The sequence below is a fragment of the Chiloscyllium punctatum genome, chromosome 13 (genome assembly GCF_047496795.1).
Source record: "Chiloscyllium punctatum isolate Juve2018m chromosome 13, sChiPun1.3, whole genome shotgun sequence".
NCBI lineage: Eukaryota > Metazoa > Chordata > Chondrichthyes > Orectolobiformes > Hemiscylliidae > Chiloscyllium > Chiloscyllium punctatum.
In genome coordinates this window covers 101,313,103-101,338,106 of record NC_092751.1, presented here as the reverse complement: position 1 = coordinate 101,338,106, position 25,004 = coordinate 101,313,103, and the positions used below count along the sequence as shown (strand labels likewise).

At 45.4% G+C, this 25,004-nt stretch overlaps 1 protein-coding gene across 5 annotated transcripts in view; it reads left to right on the top strand.

The window, feature by feature from the left end:
* Positions 1-25,004, top strand: part of zswim8 (zinc finger, SWIM-type containing 8) — a 199,969-nt gene that overhangs the window by 81,281 nt on the left and 93,684 nt on the right. For all 5 annotated transcript variants that reach the window (XM_072583458.1, XM_072583456.1, XM_072583455.1 and 2 more), the window contains exon 5: positions 18,291-18,463. In XM_072583458.1, coding sequence (XP_072439559.1) covers positions 18,291-18,463 — 173 coding nt within the window. The remainder of the gene's footprint in view (positions 1-18,290; positions 18,464-25,004) is intronic.

Sequence of the window (25,004 nt, the reverse complement as noted above, 5' to 3'; positions counted from 1 at the left end):
CTAACTGAACAGCAGGACACTATAACACTTGTTGGGAAGTGCAGAGAGAACAGTGGCCCAAGTACTGACTTGGAAATATACCTCTGTTCCTTCAGTGTCACTGGGCCAGAATCCTGGAATTCCTTCTCCCACAGCATTGTAGGTCTACCTACAGCACATGGTTGAAGAAGGAAGCTCACTTACACCTTGCCGAGAGTAATTAGGAATGGGTGGTCAATGCTGGCCCAACCAGTGACACCCGCATCCCCTGAATGAATAAAGAAAATATCCATTTTCCAAACACTGAACAGGAACTACATGTTGAGTTGACAATGAGCTGTCTGATGCAGTCACAGCTGACTGACCTGTACTGAGCACTTTTGGAATGTAAGTAAGCCCCTATTTATCATCAATAATTGTTCCCTGGTTTCAGAGCTGGTGCTAAGCGTAGTATGATGAGAATGCGTATGTTCATGATACAACAATCATATGCCATTGACATGCGGAGAAAGGAGTGGACTAACTGTACAAGAGATCTGTACTCCAAAGATGAGTAGTCTGTATGTAATGATATTAAAGTAAGAGTTAATTGGACCTCGCGAGAGGCCGGCAATTGTTGCTCCTAATTAAAGCTGAGGCAGAGATGCAGCAAATTCGGAGAAAAAGCACCTTGGTGTAAGGTAGAGTCTGCAATGTGGGACGGACTACAGACGCTCATCATTGTAGGCAGAATGCTAGTGGACTCAGCAACAAGAGTTGTGTAGTGTGGGGTAGACCCATCCACAGTGTTATTACAAACCAGGACATTTTGTTGGAAAGAGCGGAGCATGATAACCAGAAATCCATAAAAACAAAAGCAGCGTGGAACATGGGCCATTCAATCCTTCAAACCTGCTCTGCCATTCATTATGATCATAACCTGATCATCAAGCTCAATATTCTAAATTCCCCAGCCCCCCCCCCCCCCCCCCCCCCCCCCCCCAATATCTCCTGATCCCTTTCACCACAAGCTATATCTCCCTCCTTCTTGAGAACAACATAATACATTTATTTTGGGCGGCACAGTGGTTAGCACTGCTGCCTCACAGCACCAGAGACCCGGGTTCAATTCCCGCCTCGGGTGACTCTCTGTGTGGAGTTTGCACATTCTCCCTGTGTCTGCGTGGGTTTCCTCCCACAGTCCAAAGATGTGCAGGTCAGGTGAATTGGCCAGGCTAAATTGCCCGTAGTGTTAGGTAAGGGGTATGGGTGGGTTGCACTTCGGCGGGGCGCTGTGGACTTGTTGGGCCGAAGGGCCTGTTTCCACACTGTAAGTAATCTAATCTAAAATACTTTGGCCTCAACCATTTGCTGTGGTAGTGAATGCCACAGGCTGATCACTCTGTGGGTGAGGGGATTCCTCCTCTTCTCAGTCCGAAAAGGTTTATCCCTTATCATTAACCTGTAAGTCTGGATTCCCCTACCATTTTTTCTTGATTCATTTGTGGGATCTGGGCGTCGCTGGCTGGCCTAATTGCCCGAGGAACATCCTTCCTGCACCTAACCTATCTGGTCCCGTTAGAATTTTAAACAGTTTTATGAGAGCTCCTCATTCTTCTGAACTCCAGTGAATACAATCCTAACCGACTCTATTTCACCATATGCATCAGTGCTGCCATCCCAGCAATCAAGTTGGGGAGCCTTCACTGCAGTCCATTTATCGCCAGAACATCCTTCCTCAAGTAAGGAGACCAACATTGCATGCAATATTCCGGGGGTGGCCTCACCTGTGTAATTGCAAAAAGACATTGTTGTACCTGTACTCGAACCATCTCCCTCTGAGGCCAACATACAGTTTGCCTTCTTTACTTCCCGCTGCACCTGCATGAGCCACCCAGATCTCGTTTATCAGCATCGGGCCATAGAGATGGACAGCACAGAAACAGATCTTTCAGTCCAACCCGTCCATGCCGACCAGATATTCCAACTCAATCTAGTCCCACCTGCCAGCACCCGGCCCATATCCCTCTCTAAACTCTTCTTATTCGTATAGCCAGCCAGATGCCTTTTAAATTCTGTAATTGTACCAGCCTCCACCGCTTCCTCTGGCAGCTCATTCCATACACCCACCACCCCCTGCATGAAAAAGTTGCCTCTTAGGTCTCTTTTATATCTTTCCCCTCTCACCCTAAACCTATGCCCTCTAGTTCTGGACTCCCCGACCCCAGGGAAAAGACTTTGTCTATTTGCCCTATCCATGCCCCTCATGATTTTATAAACCTCTATAAGGTCACACCTCAGCCTTCGACACTCCAGGGAAAACACCCCCAGCCTATTCAGCCTTTTCCCAATAGCTCAAACCCTCCAACCCTGGAAACCTCCTTGTAAATCTTTTCTGAACCCTTTCGAGTTTCACAACATCTTTCCGATAGCAAGGAGACCAGAATTGCATGCAATATTCCAAAAGTAGCCTAACCAATATCCTGTACAGCCGCAAAATGATCTCCCATACTCAATACTCTGACCAATAAAGGAAAGCATACTAAACGCCGCCTTCAATATACTATCTACCTGTGACTCACTTTCAAGGAGCTATGAACCTGCACTCGAAAGTCTCTTTGTTCAGCAACACTCCCTAGGACCCTACCATAAGTCCTGCTAAGATTTGCTTTTCCAAAATGCAGCACCTCACATATATCCAAAGTAAAACTTCATCTGCCGCTTCTCAGCCCATTGGCCCATCTGATCAAGATCCCGTTGTACTCTGAGGTAACCTTCTTCACTGTCCACTACACTTCGAATTTTGGTGTCATCTGCAAACTTACTAACTATACTGTTCTATCGAGAACGCATATGGTTGTATGTAACTTGGCTTTAACTTTAACTCAAAGTGTCTGATTTATAGTAGGCTACAAGTTAATGAGAATGAAATGGAATGTGCAAAGTTTTCCTAAATTTCCCTTTGGATAATTTTGTGTCCCCCTTCCAGGATGTTTGGATTTTTGTTCAATGGCAACAGTGATACAAGGTTGTTTCAGACTCAGTCCAAGATGCATAGCGATGTCTAGAAGGACAGCAAGACAGAGAAAGGATTCTGGAACTGGAAATATAGGTTGCTGAATACACAGTCAAGCAATTAGGTACAGGTTGCACACAACATCCAGGGTTGGAGTAGTGCAGAGATCCTGGAGGACTATATAGCTGGGGTCAGGACTATAGACTCGAGATCAGGGTTGCAAGGATAAGGAGGAATTGGAAATGGAGGATGACAATTTGAAAGAGGGGGTGGGTGCCAGACTGGGAGGCAATGCAGGCCTGTTGGACTAACCCACAAGAACCATCTCCCAACTTAGAGACTCCTACCCACATGGTCTGACTGAGGTTATGTCCTTGGCATGCAGCAAGTTGTAAGTGGAAAATAATTGAGCCATTCAGTTTAATAAAATTAATTTTAGAGAGCAACTGAGCTGGTTACGATGGAAAATCGAAAGTGCAATATTTCTAAATTTAGCAGCAATTAATTTTTCCTTCAAGTGCTTGCAAATGATGTCTGCAAATCTCCAGCTTGGTCCACAACTTATGGAATCTTGAATTGTTTTCAGGCTGGTCTGGTTTCCTCAAACATTACGGCTGTTGAAAATAATGGCCTGTCGAAATAATTTTGCATTTGAGGGAGTCAAAAAAGTAGAGTCAATAGTTCTGGGGAATAGGCAGGAAGGTGGGGTTGAGGGTTATCAGATTAGCCATGATACCATAGAGTCCTAGAGGTTTACAGCATGGCACAGGCCCTTTGGCCCAACTGACTCATGCTGCCAAGGTTTTACTACTTATTCTCGTCCCATTTGGTTGCGTTTGGTCCATAACCCTCTATACCTACCCCGTCCATGTACCTGTCTGAATGTTTATTCAATGATAATAGAGACATAGAGATGTACAGCACGGAAACAGATCCTTCGGCCCAACCTGTCCATGCCGACCAGATATCCCAACCCAATCTAGTCCCACCTGCCAGCACCCGGCCCATATCCCTCCAAACCCTTCCTATTCATATACCCATCCAAATGCCTCTTAACTGTTGCAATTGTACCAGCCTCCACCACTCCCTCTGGCAGCTCATTCTATACACGTACCACCCTCTGCGTGAAAAAGGTTGCTCCTGAGGTCCCTTTTATATCTTTCCCCTCTCAACCTAAACCTATTCCCTTTAGTTCTGGATTCCCCGACCCCAGGGAAAAGACTTTGTCTATTTACCCTATCCATGCCCTTCATACTTTTGTAAGCCTCTATAAGATCACCCCTCAGCTTCCCACGCTCCAGGGAAAACAGCCCCAGCCTGTTCAACCTCTCCTTATAGCTCAAATCCTCCAACCCTGGCAACATCCTTGTAAATCTTTTCTGAACCCTTTCAAGTTTCACAACATCCCTCTGATAGGAAGGAGACCAGATTGCGTGCAATTGTCTCGCCTCCACCACTATCTCTGGCAATCCGTTCTAGACACTTACCACCCTCTGTGTGAAAGAAATTGCCCCTCTGGACCCTATTCTATCTCACCTTAAACCTATGCCCTCTCGTTTTAGACTCCAGGAGTCTGAAGAAGGGCTTATGCCCGAAACGTCGACTCTCCTGTTCCTTGGATGCTGCCTGACCTGCTGCGTTTTTCCAGCAACACATTTTCAGCTCTGATCTCCAGCATCTGCAGTCCTCACTTTCTCCAAATAAGGTCATCCCTCAGCCTCATATGCTCCAGTGAAAAATGTCCCAGCCTATCCAGCCTCTCCCTGTAACTCCAGACTTCCAGCCCAGGTAGCATCCTTGTAAGTCTTTTCTGTACTGTTTCTAGTTTAGTAATATCCTTTCTATAAGTAGGGTGACCAGAACTACACACAGTACTCCCAATATGGCACACTCATTGAATGGGTGATGGGCTGAATGGCCTATTTCTATTCCGATGCCTTAAGGTCACATTGAGGCAGTTTTTACATTATGGTTTTATTAGATTAGATTAGATTAGATTACTTACAGTGTGGAAACAGGCCCTTCGGCCCAACAAGTCCACACCGCCCCGCCGAAGCGCAACCCACCCATACCCCTACATCTACCCCTTACCTAACACTATGGGCAATTTAGCATGGCCAATTCACCTGACCTGCACATCTTTGGAGTGTGGGAGGAAACCGGAGCACCCGGAGGAAACCCACGCAGACACGGGGAGAATGTGCAAACTCCACACAGTCAGTCGCCTGAGGCGGGATATGAACCCGGGTCTCAGGCGCTGTGAGGCAGCAGTGCTAACCACTGTGCCACCGTGCCGCCCATGTTCTAAGCAATCAAGTTAAGAAAGGTTCATTGTCACACTGTATGTGATTGAAGACTTGCTTCAAGCAACGCTCTTCCACTTTAAAAACTTTATCCCATGTATCAAGGAATGATGTTGGATAGTCAAAGGTGTTTTAATATAATGCTAGCTTACAAATGAAATAAAGGTTATCACACCTCGGGGAGCAGTTCCTTTGAGTAGGTGCAGCAGACATTTACCAGAATAATAGAAGCGCACTATTACAAATGCTGGAGAAACTCAGCGGGCCTGGCAGCATGCGTGGAGAGAGAAACAGAGTTCACATTTCAGGCAGGGTGAACTGAGGAGAGGTGGAAATGTGATGGGGTTATTAGCAGCTGGATTGGAGCGTTGGGGGGGGGGGGGGGGCGTGTGGGGGGGGGAGGCGTGGGGGGGGGGGGGGAGGCGTGGGGGGGGGGGGGGAGAGAGGTAAGCAAGTGGAATGAAGATGAGAGAAGAGCTGGAGGGAGAGGAATCATTGTGATAGGGAACCAAAGACCGAAAAGGGGTCGGTACAAAGCATTGGTTCTGAGTAAATACTAAAAGCAGGAGAAAGGTCAGCTCCGACTGAAAACTAAAGCATGACAATAAGATCCTGAGGGATGAGGCAGGGTGTTTGGGGGAGTGTTGGTAAATTCTATTAAAATGGAGGACCCCCCAGTGTCATGGCCAGAATAATACCTTGACCCCAAGGCTTAAATTGTAAGGAGAGATTATGCAAGCCAAAGTTGTGTTTCCTGGGATTTATAAAATTAAGGAGTGAATTAGTCATAGAGGTGTACAGCACAAAAACAGACCAAATAGTCCAACTTGTCCATGCTGACCAGATATCGTAAATTAATCTCGTCCCATTTGCCAGCACTTGGCCCATTATCACTCTAAATCCTTCCTATTCATATACTCGTCCAGATGCCTTTTAAATGTTGCAATTGTATTAACCTCCACTGCTTTCTCTGGCAGCTTGTTCCATACACGCACCACCCTCTGCATCAAAAAGTTGCCCCTTAGGTCTCTTTTATATCTTTTCTCTCTCACCCTAAACCTATGTCCTCTAGTTCTGGACTACCCTATCCTTGAGAAAGACCTTGGTCCTGGGCCTCCTTCACCGCCGCTCCCTCACCACCCTCACTCACAGCGCCAGAGACCCGGGGTCAATTCCCGCCTCAGGCGACTGACTGTGTGGAGTTTGCACGTTCTCCCCGTGTCTGCGTGGGTTTCCTCTGGGTGCTCCGGTTTCCTCCCACAGTCCAAAGATGTGCAGGTCAGGTGAATTGGCCATGCTAAATTGCCCATAGTGTTAGGTAAGGGGTAAATGTCGGGGTATGGGTGGGTTACGCTTCGGCGGGGCGGTGTGGACTTGTTGGGCCGAAGGGCCTGTTTCCACACTGTAAGTAATCTAATCTAATCAAATCTAACCAGACGCCTGGAGGAAGAACGCCTCATCTTCCGCCTCGGAACACTTCAACCCCAGGGCATCAATGTGGACTTCAACAGTTTCCTCATTTCCCCTTCCCCCACCTCACCCTAGTTCTAAACTTCCAGCTCAGGAACTGTCCCCATGACTTGTCCTACCTGCCTATCTTCTTTTCCACCTATCCACTCCACCCTCTCCTCCCTGACCTATTACCTTCATCCCCTCCCCCACTCACCCATTGTATTCTATGCCACTTTCTCCCCACCCCCACCCTCCTCTAGCTTATCTCTTCACGCTTCCGGCTCACTGCCTTTATTCCTGATGAAGGGCTTTTGCCCGAAACGTCGATTTCGAAGCTACTTGGATGCTCCCTGAACTGCTGTGCTCTTCCAGCACCACTAATCCAGAAATTGAGAAAGACCTTGTCTATTTATCTGATTCATGTTCCTCATGACTTTATAAACCTCAATAAGGTCACCCCTCAGCCTCCAATGCTCCAGGAAAAATAGCCCCAACCTATTCAGAGTCTCCCTGGAGCTCAACCCACGAACGCTTACGAATCCTTGTAAATTTTTTCTAAACCATTTCAAGTTTATAGACATCTCTCCTATGGCAGGGAGACCAGAATTGAACACAGTATTCCAAAAGTGGCTTAACTGATGTCATGTACAGTGCAACATGACATCCCATCTCCTATACTCCATGCACTGACCAATAAAGGCAAGCATACCACACATCGTCATCTTCACCCTGTCTACCTGCGACTCCATCTTCACCCTGTCTACCTGCGACTCCATCTTCAAGGAACTATGAACCTGCACTCCAAGGTCTCCCTGTTCAGCAAAACTCCCTAGGAGTCCTGCCCTGATTTGCCTTTCCAAAATGCCACACCTCACATTTATCTAAATTAAACTCCAACTGCTACTCCTCAAAACATTGGCCTGCCTGATCAAGATCCAGTCGTACACTGAAGTAACCTTCTTCACTGTCCACTACATCTCCAATTTTGATGCTATCTGCAAACTTACTAATCATACCTCCTAAATTCACATCCAAGTCATTTATATAAATGACAAAAAGCAGTGGTCCCAGCACCGATCCACACCGATCCGGCACACCACTGGTCACAGGCCTCCAATCCGAAAAAAAAAGCCCTTTACCACCACCCTCTGTCTCCTACCTTCAAGCCAATGTAGTATCCAATTGACTAGCCCCCCCCTGGATTCCATATGAATCTAACCTTATTAACTAGTCTACCATGTGGAACTTTATCGAACGTCTTGCTGAAGTCCGTATAGCCAATGTCTGCTTTCATCAGTCCTCTGTGTCACTTCTTCAAAAAACTCAACCAAGTTTGTGAGACACTATTTCTCATGTTTAAAGCCATGTTGACCATCAGTCCTTGCCTTTTCAAAAACATGTAAATGTTGTCCCTCAGCAACCCCACCAACAATTTACCCATCATTGACATCAGGGTCACTGGTGACTAGTTCCCTGGCTTTTCTTTTTACCACCTTTCTTAAAATAATGACACCACATTAGACACCTTCCAGTCTTATGGTACCTCGCGTGTGGCTATTGATGAAATTAATCAAAGGTTTCAAGGGGAACTGAGAGGATTGATAGAAACTATTATTTGCTGGCCGTGGAGTTGTGGACTATGGGATTTAATCTAAATGTTCGAGTTATACAGCTCAAGGATGAAATTAGGAAATGTGTGAACACACGCAGGGTGATGGAAGCTTAAAATCCTTCCTCAAACTGACAATTCATACAGAGCAGTTATAAATCTTACATTTGAAAAGGAATGGTTCTTGTCAACTAACTTTGAAAGATTGTTGAATAAAGGCTAGTGCATGGAGTTAAATTGAGAATCAACCATCAGTGGCTTGCTCCATTGACATCTCTCTCAATGTTATAAATCCACAGAATAACCAGCATCTTATGCTGCCTCGATGGTTAGTTTTTGTTGTGTAATTCAGTGCACGATATTTCAGCAAAGGGTGATCAGTTATTATTTCCTCATTGACTGCCCTGCCCATTGACTGTTTAGGGAGGCTCAGGAGTCAGTTAACTCAGTTGGCTGGTTTGTAATGCAGAATGATGCCAACAGCGTGGGTTCAATTCCCACACCGGCTGAGGTTACCATGAAGGGTCCCACCTTCTCAACCTCTTGCCTTAACTGAGGTGTAGTGACCCTCAGGTTAAATTCACTCCCAGGCGTGTCTCTGTAATGAGAGAGCAGCTCTCATGGTCCTCTGGGACTATGGTGACATTAGCTTTTTTTTAATAAAGAGGCTGCTTACAATATCTACTTTCAGCTTCATAAACCATCATTCTGGCGTATCTCTACGCAGGTCAGAAAATCTCTGTCTTCCCAACACCACTTTTAATTTGACTTTCTGTTCTATATTTAGCACTAATATCTTTAAATGCATGATCGCTTGATTTGTTTGTGGTAAACTACTACGCTCTTAGTCGAAAGGAAATCTAAAATAAGCCACAACTGCGATAGTGGGAATGTTACTGTGGGTGAGTAATTCAAAATCTGACTGATTTTTCGAAAGCTGTAGTTCAAATCCCGCAATTGAAATTTGAGAATTTGAGTTTGAATTAAACAATGAAGACAAGTCTGTCAACAGGAAGTTGGTGTCACTGAATGTGACTGTGACTGGATTGTTACAGATTGGTTCACCAATGCCTTTATGTTTAAAGGAGGGAGCTGCTGTCTCTGGTGTAGAACTGGAGCCAAATAATAGGATGAGAAAAGCAGTTCGAGCAGCATCTGAGGAGTGGGAGAATCGACATTTCAGGCATAAACCCTTCATCAGGAAATGTCGATTCTCCTGCTCCTCGGATGCTGCCTGACCTGCTGTGCTTTTCCAGCACCACACTCTCGACTCTGATCTCCAGCGTCTGCAGTCCTCACTTTCTCCTCGTGGGATGATACCCCATTGACAACATCCAGGGGCTCTCCAATGTCCAGAACCAAGCTTGAGCAAGCCCTCATGAGTACTGTGGCTTTTGTCCCTGGCAAAAGCCAGGGAACTTTGCAGGGCAGGAGTCTGGAGTGTGATTGAATGCTCTCAAGCATGAGTACAGCTCCAACAGCACTCTAGAAACTCCAAACCATGCAGGGTCAGGTAGTCCACTCCATTGACATCTCACACAGCACCTGTTAAACATTCCCGACATCCAGCTATCTGTTGTGCCTCACTGGATAGTACTCCTGACTTCGAACCAAAACATTGTTGGTTCAAGTCCCACTCCCTGTGAAGATGTGAGCATGATATAGCTGGGTGCTGGCAGGTAGGACTAGATTGGGTTGGGATATCTGGTCGGCATGGACGGGTTGGACTGAAGGGTCTGTTTCCATGCTATACATCTCTATGACTATAACCCAGATTTGAGTGCAGCTCTACTGAAAAGGTGCTGCATTGCTGGAGGTGTTGTCTTGAAGGTGAAAGGTCTGTGCTCTTGGCTTGATGGAGAAGGTGCTGTGGTGCTATTTCAAGGAAGAGGAGTTGATGATTAGTTTAGATTAGATTCCCTACAGTGTGGAAACAGGCCCAACCAGTCCACACCGACATTCTGAAGAGGAACCCACCCAGACCCTCTTCCCTCTGACTAATACACCTATCAATTTAGCATGACCAATCCACCCTAACCTGCACATCTTTGGAATGTGGGAGGAAATCGGAGCACCCGGAGGAAACCCACGCAGATAACGGGGAGAATGTGCAAACTCCACACAGACAGTCAGCCAAGGCTGGAATTGAACCTGGGACATTGGTGCTGCGAGGCAGCAGTGCTAACCACGTAGCCACCGTGCCACCCCTTTTTAAACGAAGAAACTAGAACAGTTCTTGCTGGTCAATATCCACTCCTCAATGGGCATCACAAAAACTGACTCTCTGCTCATTAGCATATTACTGGTTGTAGAAATTTGCTGCGTGCAAACTGATATTTCGTTTCTGAACTCTCTCTTTAAAAGTACAGCAAACATTGTTTTAACTGGCACCTTAATCGGCTGGCACTCTGGATAAACCGGCAGAATTCATGTATCTCCAACACCGCGATCTACTGCGATGTCCCAAGTTATTTATGCTATAAATAAAACATAACAATGATGTATATACCCCATACATTATGTAGCTGTTTCTTACTGTGAGTTTTTACATTGATTTTTAAGGAGGTGTGAGGATGCTGTGACATAGATTTTTTTTTTTGAAGGATGTTGATGTCTCGATGGTCAGGGTTTATTGCAGTTCTGCGTACCTCTTGATTATCCGAAATATTGATCAGCCAGCACACTCCTGGTCCCATCAATGCCAGTTGATCAATATTCTGGATAATCAAGTGGTACTTCGGGGGCAGTATGGTCGCTCAGTGGTTAGCACTGCTATCTCACAGTGCCAGGAACCCGGGTTCGATTCCACCGGCACTGATGGGACCAGGAGTGGGCTGGTTAATCAATATTTCGGATAATCAAGAGGTATGCACAATTGCAGTAAACGCTCGATCATCAAACCATCAACATCCTTCAAAGAAATCTATGTCACCGCATCCTCTCACCTTGGGTGACTGTGGAGTTTGCACATTCTCTCCATGTCTTCGTGGGTTTCCTCCAGGTGCTCTGGTTTCCTCCCTTAGTGAAAAGACATGCAAGTTAGCTGAGTTGGCCATGCTAAATTGCCCATAGTGTTCAGGGACGTGTAGGGTAGGTGCATTAGTCAGGGGTAAATATAGGATAATAGAGGAGGGGAATGGGGTCTGAGTGGGTTACTCTTCGGAGGGTCATTGTGAACTTGTTGAGCCGAAGGGCCTGTTTTGACACTGTTGGGATTCTGTGATTCAATCGTTTTCTAGTTGCACAGCAGAGGTCAAGACTTGGCATGCAGAGGGGCTGTGAACATCAGCTCGGTCTTACTTCATGGTTTACAAATCAATAATACACTCCATTGATCCCATTACGCATACTTCATCCCACAGTAGTCCATTTGAATACAACTGTGCAGCACGCATATCTCCCACATTGTACATTGTTAGATTGCAGTGAGAAATTGTATTTGCAATGCTGAAGTGTGGACTGGTGAAAGAATGTCAGCCTAGCTTAAATCTGAACATTGTTACAGGCTTCATAAAAATGTGGAAAACCTCCTCCAGGACATCATTGTCACTAGTTTCTTAGAATAAAGAGCTACAGTGTAGAGACGACATTCTGCCAAAACCTGTGCCCTCACCTCCATCAATGGCCCCAAAGGATCCTTCCATATCCAACAGAACATCATTTACTGTGTTCATTGCCCCCGGTGTGGTCTCCCCTACATCTGGAGACAGGATGCCAACTTGCAGATGGTTTCAGAGAACATCTCTGGGGCACCTGCACCGACCATACCCACCGCCCTGGGGCTAAACGCTTCAATTCGCCCTCCCACTCCACCGAGGACGTATAGGTCCTGGGCTGACTCCATCACCAAACCCTAACTACCCGATGCCTGGAGGAAGAACACCTCATCTTCTGTCTTGGGACTCTCCAGCCACATGGGATCAATGTGAATTTCACCAGTTTCCCCATTTCCCCTCCCCCCCACCTTATCCCAGTCCCAACTTCCCAACTTATCACAGTCCTCGTGAACGGTCCTAGCTGTCCATCTTTCTTCCCATCTGTCCACTCCACCCTCCTCTTTGACCTATCACCTCCTCCCCCACCTCCAGCTACCTATTGCATTCCTAGCTACCTTCTCTGCAGCCCCAATCCCCCTCCCTTTATCAGTCATCCCTCTTGGCCTACAAGCCTCATTCCTGATGAAGGGCTTATGCCTGAAACATTGATTCTTCTGCTCCTCAGATGCTGCCTGACACGCTGTGCTTTTCCAGCACCACACTCTTTGACACTCATCTCCAGCATCTGCAGTCCTCACTTTCTCCAAAATATTCTGATGTCAGGGCACAATGGGGCCTTAAGTGTGAAGTTGAATTGTTACAGATGATCCTTTTGCCTTGCAATCCAGAATGTGTATGAAGAATTTTGTATTAAGCTGAAGAATCTATCATGAAACAGTGGACAATTATATGGGTTGGGTTGAGGAGGGAGGCGAGGTAGCCTAATGGTATTATCGCTGGACTATTAATCCCGAGAGCTGAAAATGTGTTGCTGGAAAAGCGCAGCAGGTCAGGCAGCATCCAAGGAACAGGAGAATCGACGTTTCGGGCATCAGCCCTTCTTCAGGAATCCTATTAATCCCGAGACCCAGATAATGTTGTGGGGACCCGGTTACGAATCCTGCCATGGCAGATGGTGGAATTTGAATAAAAATCTGAAATTAGCAGCCTAATGATGATCATAAAACTATTGTGAATATTGGAAAAATCCATCTGGTTCACTAATGTCCTTTAAGGAAGGAAACTGCCATCTTTACCTGGTCTGGCCTACATGTGACTCCAGATACACAGCAATGTGGTAACTCTTAATTGCCCTCTGGGGATGGTTCATTAATGCTGGTTTAGCCACTGATGCCCTCATCCCATGGATGAATTCAAAATAAGTAACCGGGTAATACTGAGGTGTATATTTGACTAAGATCTGCAATTCCTGAAGAATGTAACTGATTTAAATTTTTCACCTTTTCTGTTCAGAGTTTAAAGTGAATGGAGTTTGGATTGATAAATTACAGAATATGCATGCCTGAAGATAGCAGAGTGTTGTCATGTAATCCTCTCTACCTGTTTTATTGTTCCTGCTCAATCCCAATCCCAGTGTGGTCTTTGTCTACCATAGCGTGGCAAGCTTCTTGGCATGTGCCATCTACTTCTCCAACTCTTGTACACTGGTCAAGTTCATTGTCTTTCCGTCTGCTTCACTCCCCCTCCCAGCTCCCTGAACAGACCCACCGTCAGCAGCAGAGGTTTCATCTCCATTGCAGTTCAACCCTACAATCTGGACGTTGTGTGTCGTCATTGATGTTGATCAGCTAGTATTCTTTTCCGGGGATGATAGACAATGTCTTAAGATGCGGTGGGTAGTGGCCTCTAAGCCAGAAACACCAGGCTACAGTCCCACCCCAGGACTTGCTGGTCACGTAAGTGCATTTGGAACGTCGCCAAGCAGGCTAAGTTACTGGCCTGCAAATCCTACTAATGCAGGCAGTAAGAAAAGGAGTGATTGCTGGTCAGTCCTGATCAATATAATGGAAAAAAAGTCCAAGCCTTTACCATCACAATTGATAGTTCCAGACCACAGCACTTGCTGAAAGTGGGCAGCACAGTGGCTCAGTGGTTAGTACTGCTGCCTCTCAGCACCAGGGTTCCAGGTTCAATTCCAGCTTCTGGCAACTGTCTGTGTGGAGTTTGCACATTCTCCCTGTATCTGTGTGGGTTTCCTCCCACAGTCCAAAGATGTGCAGGTTAGGTGAATTGGCCATGGCCGTAGTGTTAGGTGCATTAGTCAGAGGGAAATGGGTCTAGTTGGGTTACTGTTCGGAGGGTCGGTGTGGACTTGTTGGGCCGAAGGGCCTGTTTCCACACTGTAGGGGATCTAATCTAATCTAATCTAAATGAGCAGAAGCATCAGGCAGTGAAGAAGGCAGACTACATGTTGGCCTTCACATATAGTTGGAGTACACGAATGAAGATGTCTTGCTGCAGTTATACTGGACATTGGTGAGGCCACACTGGGGTATTCTGGGCAGTTTTGGTCTCCTTACCTGAGGAAGAATGTTCTTGCTATCAAAGGATGGGTTTGCAGGACTGTTTTGTGAGAAGATATTGAGTCAGCTTGGATTGTATTCGCTAGAGTTTAGAAGAATGCTGGAGGTATCTCCTAGAAACCCATAAAAGTTCTAATAGCACTAGACAGGATAGATGCAGAAAAGATGGTCATCATTTCCTGATGAAGGGCTTTTGCCCGAAACGTCGACTCTCCTGGTCCTCTGGTACTGCCTGACCTGCTGTGCTTTTCCAGCACCATACACTCGGCTCGATAAACTCCAGCATCTGCAGTCCTCAGTTTCGCCGCAGGGAAGATGTTCCCAATGGTCGGGGAGTCCAGACCAAGGGTCATTGTTTAAGGATAAAAGGTAAACCTTTTCAGATTGAGTTGAGGGTGCTATGGTGGCTCAGTGGTTAGCACAGGACCTGGGTTTGATTCCACCCTCTGGCGACTGTCTGTGTGGAGTTGGCACATTCTCCCCGTTGTCTGCGTAGGTTTCCTCCAGGTGCTGTGGTTTCCCCTCACAGTCTAAAGATGTGCAGGTTAGGTGGGTTGGCCATGCTAAATTGCCCACAGTGCCCAGGGATGCATAGGCTAGTTGAGTTAGCTATTGGGGACGCAAGGTAGTGGGATGGGTCTGGGTGGCATGCTCTTCGGAGGGTCGGTGTGGACTTGATGAGCTGAATGGCCTGCTTCCACACTGTAGGGATTCTATGTAGGGATTCGTAGACTCTGTGAAATTTCTTCACTCAGAGAGTGTGAGGCTAAAATGTTGTGTTTTCAAGGAGGTGGGCACAGCCCTTTTGGCTAAAGGGGTCAAGGGTTATTGGGGGAGGGCGGGGTGAGGGTATTGAGCTTGATGGTCAACCATGATCATATTGAATAGTAGGGGGGGGGGGGGGGGAGGCGAGGGAGTGGTGATGGTGCTGTTGACCTGACCATCCTCTGGGTGGAGGGAATCAGATGGTATCCTAGCTCAGCTATCCAGTGAAATGATCCTTCCAGGGCTGAGGTTGTGTGTGTGCCCTCTGTCATTCTGTGACCAGCCTGTGATCCTGCCAGTACTCTCTGTTTTAAACCCATTTCTCCAGGACCCTGTTGTTGCACTGAGTGCCGTGCAATCTTGTTTCCTTGGAATTCGATTTTGGGATATAATGGTCTGGAAGCAGAGCGTGCAAAATATGCACTGGCGCATATTTGTCTACAACATAATAGACGGGAGCTTAATGCTCCCAAAGGATCTGAAATTAGACTTGAAGGCAAAGAGTTTCAAGTGGCCTTTTCTACTGTAGTCATCAGTTTGTGCAGCCCATAACACTGGGTCAGAGCTCATGATTTAATATTAAATGCCACTATCTACCAAGAGTCATCAAATCACATTAATCTTTGATATAAATGGAAAGCTTAGCCTTGAAATACTTTCTCTGACTCCAGTTAATTTCCTTGAGCACTTTGTAAATCATTTCGGCATCAGATTGAAAATCGAAGCAGCACAACCTGAATTTAACACAAAGGAGAATGCCCTGAGTCCAGTTTATTGTTGTGGTCCCTCTCACTTTAAAGTTATGCTAACGTTGTCTGTTTTGTATGAGAAATCCGATGGACATCAACTCCTATTGCCTCAACTCTCAGTGCCAGGGACTCTGACCAATAATTACCCCGAGTGGCAAATAGTTCACCTGCTCCTCCCAGACGCAACCATTTTGTTTTGCTGTTGTACAACCATATGGCATTGAAAGAATCCATTTAGGCCATTGTAAGCTCTTTGAAAGGATTATTAAATTGGTCCCATCCCCTTTCTCTTCTGCTGTTTGCCCTGTAGATTTTTCATTTTAAATTTTTATCCAATTTCTTCCAAACATGTTATTAACCAGCTTCCACCGTCCTTTTGATGAATGCATTTTAGACTCCCAAACCAAGTCTCTTTCCCCTGCAATGCCTCTGGGTCATTTTGTTTACTTTCTTCACTCTGTCCTCTCTGGTTACACAGCACTCTGCTACTGGGATCAAATTCTATTTGTTTGATCACTTTTTGTTTGAAGACCACTGTTTAATTTCCTCCTCCTTTTCCTGCTTTAAGACAATTATCCTCTGTTTTTCTAATTTCTCCAGATAATGGTCTCTGATCCCTGGTACAACTCTAGTAAATCTCCTCTGTACCCTTTACGAGACGTTGCTGCCCTTCCTGAGGTGTGGTGTTTTGAATTGACCCCAGAGTTCTGCTTTTAGGAACCTGGGTGGCTGACACCCCTCCTTCCTTTACAGCTCCCCCATGCCAACCAGGTTTCCCAAACTGAACCGATTCCTTTGGCCCACATCCCTTTGGGCAGGCACGGTGGCACAGTGGTTAGCACTGCTGCCTCACAGCGCCAGAGACCTGGGTTCAATTCCTGCCTCAGGCGACTGACTGTGTGGAGTTTGCACATTCTCCCCGTGTCTGCGTGGGTTTCCTCCGGGTGCTCCGGTTTCCTCCCACAGTCCAAAGATGTGCAGGTCAGGTGAATTGGCCATGCTAAATTGCCCGTAGTGTTAGGTAAGGGGTAGATGTAGGGGTATGGGTGGGTTGCGCTTCGGCGGGGCGGTGTGGACTTGTTGGGCCGAAGGGCCTGTTTCCACACTGTAAGTAATCTAATCTAATCTAATCTAATCCCTTTAAACGTTTCCTATCCATGTAGTTGTTTAAATGTTGCAATTGTAATTGCCCCTGCCACTTCCCCTGGCCGCTCGTTCCATGTACACACCACTCTCTGTATGAAATTATTGCCCCTCAGGTCATTTTTAAATTTTCCCCTCTCACCTTAAACTTAAGTCTACTAATTACAGACTCCCCTATCCTGAGGAAAAGACCCTGGCTATTTGCCTTATCCATGTCCCTTGTGATTTTATAAACCTCTAACTCCTATGCTGCAGCCTATCCAGCCTCTCCTTATAACTCAAATCCTCCAGCCTCAGTAATATCCTTGTAAATTGTTTTTTCATCCTTTTCAGATGCGGGCTGAAGGGCCTGTTTCCTCACCTCGATGGGTTGGGGAGTCCAGAACTAGAGGTTTAGAGTGAGAAGGGAAAAACTTAAAGGGGACCTAAGGGGCAACTTTTCCACACAGAGGGTGGTGCATGTATGGAATGAGCTGCAGAGGAAGTGGTGGAGGTTGGTACAATTACAGCATTTAAAAGGCATCTGGATGAGTATATGTATAGGAAGGGTTTAGATGGATATGGGCCGTGTGCTGGCAAATGGGACTAGATTAATTTAGGATATCTGGTCGTAATGGACGAATTGGACCGAAGGGTCTGTTTCCGTGCTGTATATTTCTATGACTCTATGAACGCAGGGGGTGTATATGCTGTTTAAAGACCTTGAGAATTTTCTTTCCCTTCTCTGAAAGAGCTTAAATTGTGTATGTAAGCATCTTCCAGATGGGACCCATGCAGAAAATACAATGGCTCATCGATCACTCAATCAATCTTTCAGAAAATGAGTTTTTCCAATCCCTGCCGGCTTTTCATAAATGATGTATATTTGAAACGCAGTGTTGAAAATTTTCCAATGCCTCAATACTCTTAACGTAGCTGCAATTTAGCATCATGTGCCACTTTGTAGCATCGAAGGGTTCTTTTTAAGTGCTACTAAGAATGTAATTAAATACCTACATGAACAGATGATAATCAGTGATTCATTGGTGATCATTCAGATAAAGTAGTTCTGCAAAGTTATATTACTCCAGTAAGATCAGTCCTTTAGTCTGTGGTACATGCATTAAAATCCTACATAATCTTGTGAACAAAGTTTTGTAAAGTGTGTGTGTGTGTACGTATGTATGTATTATCGCATGAGCACTGATCAAGTCTCGCTCCCCTTCCCCAAAAACAGGATTTCATTTGAGTGCCACCGTGGTTCCTCCGCAGACTGCTCAAGCTAAAGGGGCATTCAACGTGGCTGTGATGTTTGACCGATGTCGGATAACCTCATGTAGCTGTACCTGTGGAGCTGGGGCGAAATGGTGTGCTCATGTGGTCGCTCTCTGTCTCTTCAGAATACACAACGTGAGTATGGTGGAAATGTTGAAGTTTGCTTCACTGTTTTAAGTCTGGATAGAAGCGGGGGGTATTTTGGCAAATTGCATTTCCCACTGGTGCAAGCGAGTCAGGATTTTGAAGGAATGATGGCTTTCTCGTCAACCAATGAACACAGGTTAGAAATTCTGTCAGTAGTGAATCTCTTTTTTTGCCCCAAGTTTTCAAGAAGCAGTTGAATTGTCCCTTGCCTTGCCCTGCAGTAAGAACCCGAAATAGCAATTTTCTTGTGTCCAGATCCGCGAGCATACCCTTTTTATAATAATTCTGTGATGTTCTTTATCATAGAGGGCTGTCTAGGCTGGATTGTTAGTATGTTAAAAGCTGCAATTCAACAAGGGAATTGGAAAAAAATACAGGAAAGTCGAATTGATAATTATCCGATCAGCTGTGATCTCATTGAATGGCAGAGCAGACTCGATGGGCTGAATGGCCTACTCTACCTCTGTATCTTATTCTTAGAAATTGCTGGCACAGCCAACAAGAAGGCTGCAAAGAAAATTGTCACTTATCTTGAACACTCCGACTTTTCAAGCCTTAATTCTTCTGAGAAGGAAGAAATGTAGATTTAACTTCTGTTATTTTATTTTTATCTTTGTTATATTTTCACGAATAAAAACTTTTCAACTTCCTTTGTCCCCAACATCTGCATAATTAATTTGTGTTCTGATTCAGTTCAAATGGACTTTTTGTTTCCTCAGGAGGGCTTTTCCTCTAGATGACCGACAGCAGCTTGCATTTGCGTAGCGCCTTTTCAATGTAGCACATTGTCTCAAAATGCTCAACAAGATGGTGGGTGGCTAATGTTGTGCCTTTATTTAAGAAAGGCTGCAAGGAGAAGCCTGGGAACTATAGACTAGTCAACCTGATGTCAGTGTTGGGTAAGTTGTTGGAAGGGATTGTAAGAGACAGGACTTACGTGCATTTAGAGAGGCAAGGAATGATTAGGCATAGTCGTCATGACTTTGTCCATGGGAAACCATGTCTCTCAAACTTAATTGAGTTTTTGAGGATGTGACCAAGAAGGTAGATGAGGGAAGAGCAATAGACGTTGTCTACGTGGACTTCAGTAAGGCCTTTGAGAAGGTTCCACATGGTCGAATGGTTGGTAAAGTTAGATCACGTGGGATTCAGGAGAGCTTGCCAATTGGATCCAAAGTTGGCTTGATGGTAGGATTCAGGGTGTAATAGTGGACGGTTGTTTTTCAGATCGGAGGCCTGTGTCCAGTGATGTTCCACAGGGATTAGTGCAGTTTGTCATTTACATTAATGATTTGGATGAGAATTTAGGTAGTGTGGTGAGTAAATTTGTGGATGATACCAAAATTGGTGGTATAATAGAGAGTGAAAAAGGTTATTTAAGATTGCAAAGGTATCTTGATCAATTGGGCCAATACGCTGAGGAGTGGCAGGTGAAGTTTAATTTAGATAAATGTGAGCTGTTACAAACAAAGGCAGGATTTATACAGTTAATGATAAGACCCTGGGCATGTTGTCAAACAGAGAGAGAGACCTAGAGGTTCAGGTACATAATTCTTTGAAAGTTGCATCACAAGTAGATAGTGGTAAAGAAGGCGTTTATCATGCTTGCCTTCATTGCTGAGACCATTGAATATAAGAGTTGGGATGTTATGTGCAGTTGACAGAACTTCGGTGAAGCCACTTTGGATTACTGTGTACAATTCTGATTGCTCTGCTATGCAAAGGATTTTATAAATTGGAGAGAGTTCAGAACAGATTTACAAGATTGTTACTGGGATTGGTAGGTTTGGTTTATACGGAGAGGTCGGATAGGCTGGGAATTTTCCCTGAAGCATCAGAGGCTAACAGTTGACCTTTATAGAGGTTTATAAAACCATAAGAGACATCGATAAGGTTCAAAAATGGAGGGCACAATTTTGAGTTGAGAAGAGAAAGATTCAAAAGGGACCTGAGGGGCAACATTTTCACACAGAGGGTGGTTCATATGTAGAATGAGTTGTCGGAGAAAGTGGTAGATACAGGTACAGTTAGAACATTTAAAAGAAATTTGGACAAGTACATGAATAGGAAAGTTTTAGAGAGATATGGGCAAAATGCAGGCAATTCCGGAAACCTGGTTAGCATGGACAAGTTGGAGCAAAGGGTCTGTTTCTGTGTTGTATAACTCTATGACTCTACAAAAACGGGTATCAATCAACATTTGATTCCAAACCACATGTTAGAAACCATGGCCAAATGCTTGGCCAGGAAGGTGGGTAGGGTTTGATGGAGTATTTTTGAGGTTGTGGGTTAGTCTGAGATGCAATGTTTAGCCTTGGAATTCCAGAGTTTAGAGCCTTGGTAGCTGAAGGTCCCACTGCCACTGGGAATTGTAAGGGCTGAGGAAATTAGAGGTCAGCCAATTAATGCAGGAAACATGTCCAAAGTTTAAGGCTTGAGTGACCCTAGGGACATCCTTGGACACTGTTAGACTCCAGAGATGTCTGTTTGAAGTCCTTTATGGTTTGTGGGTTGGGGAGTTTGAGAAAGCAGATTCTAGTGAACTCATGCCTTCTCTCCCTGCGATTGATCAGTGGAATCATCCCTGAACACCATGGGCAATTTAGCACAGCCAATCCACTTAACCTGCACATCTTTGGACTGTGGGAGGAGACCAGAGCACCTGGAGGAAACCCACGCAGATGTGGGAAGAACATGCAAACTCCACACAGGCGTTCGCCCAAGGCTGGATTCGAACATGGGTCCCTGGTGCTGAGAGGCAGCAGTGCTAACCACTGAGCCACCGTGCTGCCACAGTTGGTGGTTGTCGGCAGGGTGTTTACATGAGCAGGAAGTGAAAATGTGTTCACGATGGAGCGGGCATGTTAGACCAGCCTGCTGGTCAATTTCAAGCTGTTGATATGTTGCAACTTCAAAGTAGCATTTTGAGAGGGTGACTAAGGCTGACCTGGCAGATATCCTGGAATGGACATGTTGTTTCTGTTGCCATAGTTGCAAAGTTGCACGTTTAAATGGGAAATTTAGTGAAACAAATAGGACCCAAGTTTTGAGGGGCACCAGTACTGGTGGAGAAAATGTTCTTTTTTTTTCAATCTGCTGAGTTCAGCTCGTATGATGATTCCAAACCAAGTGTAAATCACAGGAGTGAATCTGACCCATGGGCAGTGAATTTGAAAATTCCTTAGCTGCATAAAGCTGAAATGTAGGATTAGTGCCAACATTAAATGTACAGCAGTATATCTTCTTAAGAGCTTTGGCACCATTATCCATGTTGTGACATTTAATAATGGTGTCGTGACATATATTAGTGGTTTCATGTTCAATTCAAACACAGAAAGTATTGCTACTTTTTAATACTCAATCCCCCCACCCCCACCACATGCCCTTTAGTAAGAACATGGTGCTCGTGATGGGTGGGGGAGGGGGAAAGGGGATTTAAGATAACAACATAATTATTCCCCTTCCTACTGCATATCACATTTTCCTTCCAATTGTTTTGGCTATATGACTCTCTCACTCCCTTGCCCCACTAGCGATTGTTTTAATCGCTACTGTTCAAAGGCATGCCATTCAGCCCATTGAGGAGGCACTGACCCCTTTGAAGAGTATCCCAGTCAGACCCACCCCATCTCTGTAACCCTGCATTTCCCAGGCTAACCAACCTAACCTGCACATCCTATGGCCAATTTAGCATGGCTAATCCACCTGACCTGCCTATCTTTGGACTGTGGGAGGAAACCGGAGCACTTGGACACTGGGAGAATATGAAAACTCCACACAGACAGTCGCCCGAGGGTGGAATTGAACCTGGGTCCCTGGCGCTGTGAGGCAGCAGTGCTAACCACTGAGCCACCACGCTGCCGTTCTCTGATGTCTTGTTGCCCTGTGATGTCAATATTGCTCACACTTGTAACTCAGAAGTCTTTGGTGTTGTGTGTGTGAGGATTGAAGATGAAATAATTGCACGTGCAGCAAAGCTCTCCACTCCAGTTTTAAGCCTGAGCCCTAAGCAGTACAATGGGAGCATTTTCGAATCTCTTCACAAAGCCCTTAATGCAGTGCAATGTGTTGGTCCAGGACTGTCCTTCAGTGCTGTCTCTGCCCAGGGGTTATATTTTAGCTTTTACAGTGTGTTTGTTTTTAGAGAGCTGGCTCCCAGTGCTCTCATTGTTAAGGATCTGTCGTTGCTTCGCCAGCTGTGTTTCAGTTTTCCCTTGACCCCCCCCCCCCTCCACCCCCACTCCCCAGCTCAGAGTTAGAGTCTGAATTAATGCTTCCTCCAGTCCCTGTTCTAAATGAGACCAAGTGGGAAGAATAGTCAGAAGGCGCTACTTGTAAGTGAGCTGATGTGGATGTTGACTAAGGGAATGGCTGATGGATCTGTCATTTGAGTATTTTATCTCCATGTTTATTATTCAGATTGTGCTAATGCCTTCACTTCCCTACGTTTGGAAATCCCTGTTTAAACCTCTGTTGTTTTACCCTTTTTTTTCCCCTTTCTCCTGTTCTGATGTCCCCTTAAGATCTAGCTGGTTGCCCCAGCCTGTAGACACCCATCCTCATTTTGCCTCGAATGGCTCACTTGTCAAATCTGGTGTGAAAATGCTGCCTTGGGAACATCTTACCTTATGAGAAGTGCTATATAAATGCAACTCCAAGACCAACACTGCTTGTCCCAATAGTGCTAGGAAATGATAACTAGCGTGTTTACAGAAGGCCCTTATAGAATCCCTACAATGTGAAAGCAGGCCATTCGGCCCATCAGGTCCACACTGACCCTCTGAAGAGCATCCCAGTCAGACCCATCCTATCCCTGCATTTCCCAGGGCTAACCCACCTAACCTGCACAATCCTGAACACAATGGATTGGCCATGCTAAATTGCCCACCTAACCTACGCATCTTTGGACTGAAGGATGGACATCTGGAGTATATCCATCTTGTCCCAGATCAGCACTTGACTCTGGAGATTTGTGCGTTGGTGAGTTTTAAAAAGGGTCTGCGAAGAAGCTCAAAACTGTCTCTTCATCCAGATCCACATTTAAAGACAAAACGAGGAACTGTGGATGCTGGAACCCTGAAACAAAAGCAGCAATTGCTGGAGAAACTCAGCAGCTCTGGCAGCGTCTGTGAAGAGAGTCAAAAGCGGAGTTAATGTTGCAGGACTTGTGACCCTTCTTTAGAATTTCATGAATGATTCTGACAAGGGGTCACTGGTCTTGAAACGTTAATTCTGTTCCTGTCTCCACAGACGCTACCATACCTGCTGAGTTTCTCCAACAATTTCTGTCTTTGTTTCAGACATATTTAATATATAAATGGAAGATGCTGAAAATGTCTGGCAGGACAGTCAGCATCTGAAAGACCTTTAGAAATGGTATTTTTGTTACATGGTCATCAGAAGACAGAGTGTGGTGCTGGAAAAGCACAGCCAGTCAGGCTGTCCTGATGAAGAACTTATGCTTGAAACATTGACTCTACTGCTCCTTGGATGCTACCAGACCAGCTGTGCTTTTCCAGCACCACACTCTTCAACTCTGATCACCAGCATCTGCAGTCCTCACTTTCTCCTCATCAATAGACAGAGTTTGATAAAGGCAAGACATTCAAAGCATTATGCCCCATTCTTGTCATATTTTACTGCATGTTCCCTTCTGGTTTAGGCCCTGGAGGGAAAATAGGAATGTGATCAGGCCATTCAGCCCCTCAAGTTTTCTGCCTTTGTTTTTGATTTGGTCGTGAGTTATAGGTGTCAGTGTCTGTTGCCAATCCCCGATTGCCTTTAAGACATAGTCATGCAATATGGAAACAACAGACCTTTTGGTCCAACCAGTCCGTACTGAACATAATCCTAAACTAAACTAGTCCTACCTGTCTCCTCCTGGCCCTTGTCATCCCAAACCTTTCCTAGTCATGTATTTATCCAAATGTCCTTTAAAAGTTGTAATTGTACACACATCCACCACTCCTACTGGAAGTTTGTTCCACAAGTGAACCATGCTCTGTGTAAAAACAACAAAACCATTCCCCACTTCCCCCCCCCCCCCCCCCCCCCCTCAACCCATGCCTTTTTTGAATCTCTCTCCTTTCACCAATGTGTCCCCTGGACTTGAAATCCCCCATCCTAGGGAAAAGACAACTACCATTAACCCTATCTATATCCCTCATTTATTTTATAAACTTCTATAAGGATGCCACACAACCTCTTGTGCTTCAGTGATGTTTAAGAATCCACTGCACCATACAGACCAAGTGAGGATGACTGATTTCTTTTTGCGGAGGATATTAGAATCGGGTCAGTTTTACAACAATGGGTTCTAGTTTCATAATTACTGTGACTAACGCTGTTCTAGGTTTTAAAAAAAGAATCTATTTAAGTCTCACCAGTAGTAGTGGGATTTGAACCCTTAAACCCCAGTATATTGGCCTGAATTAGTGACATTGCCTCTATAGCACCATCTTCCAAAAACATTTCCATTTGCTCACCTTGGTCCCATGACATTGACCCAGCCAAATCCCATCTGTCTCCA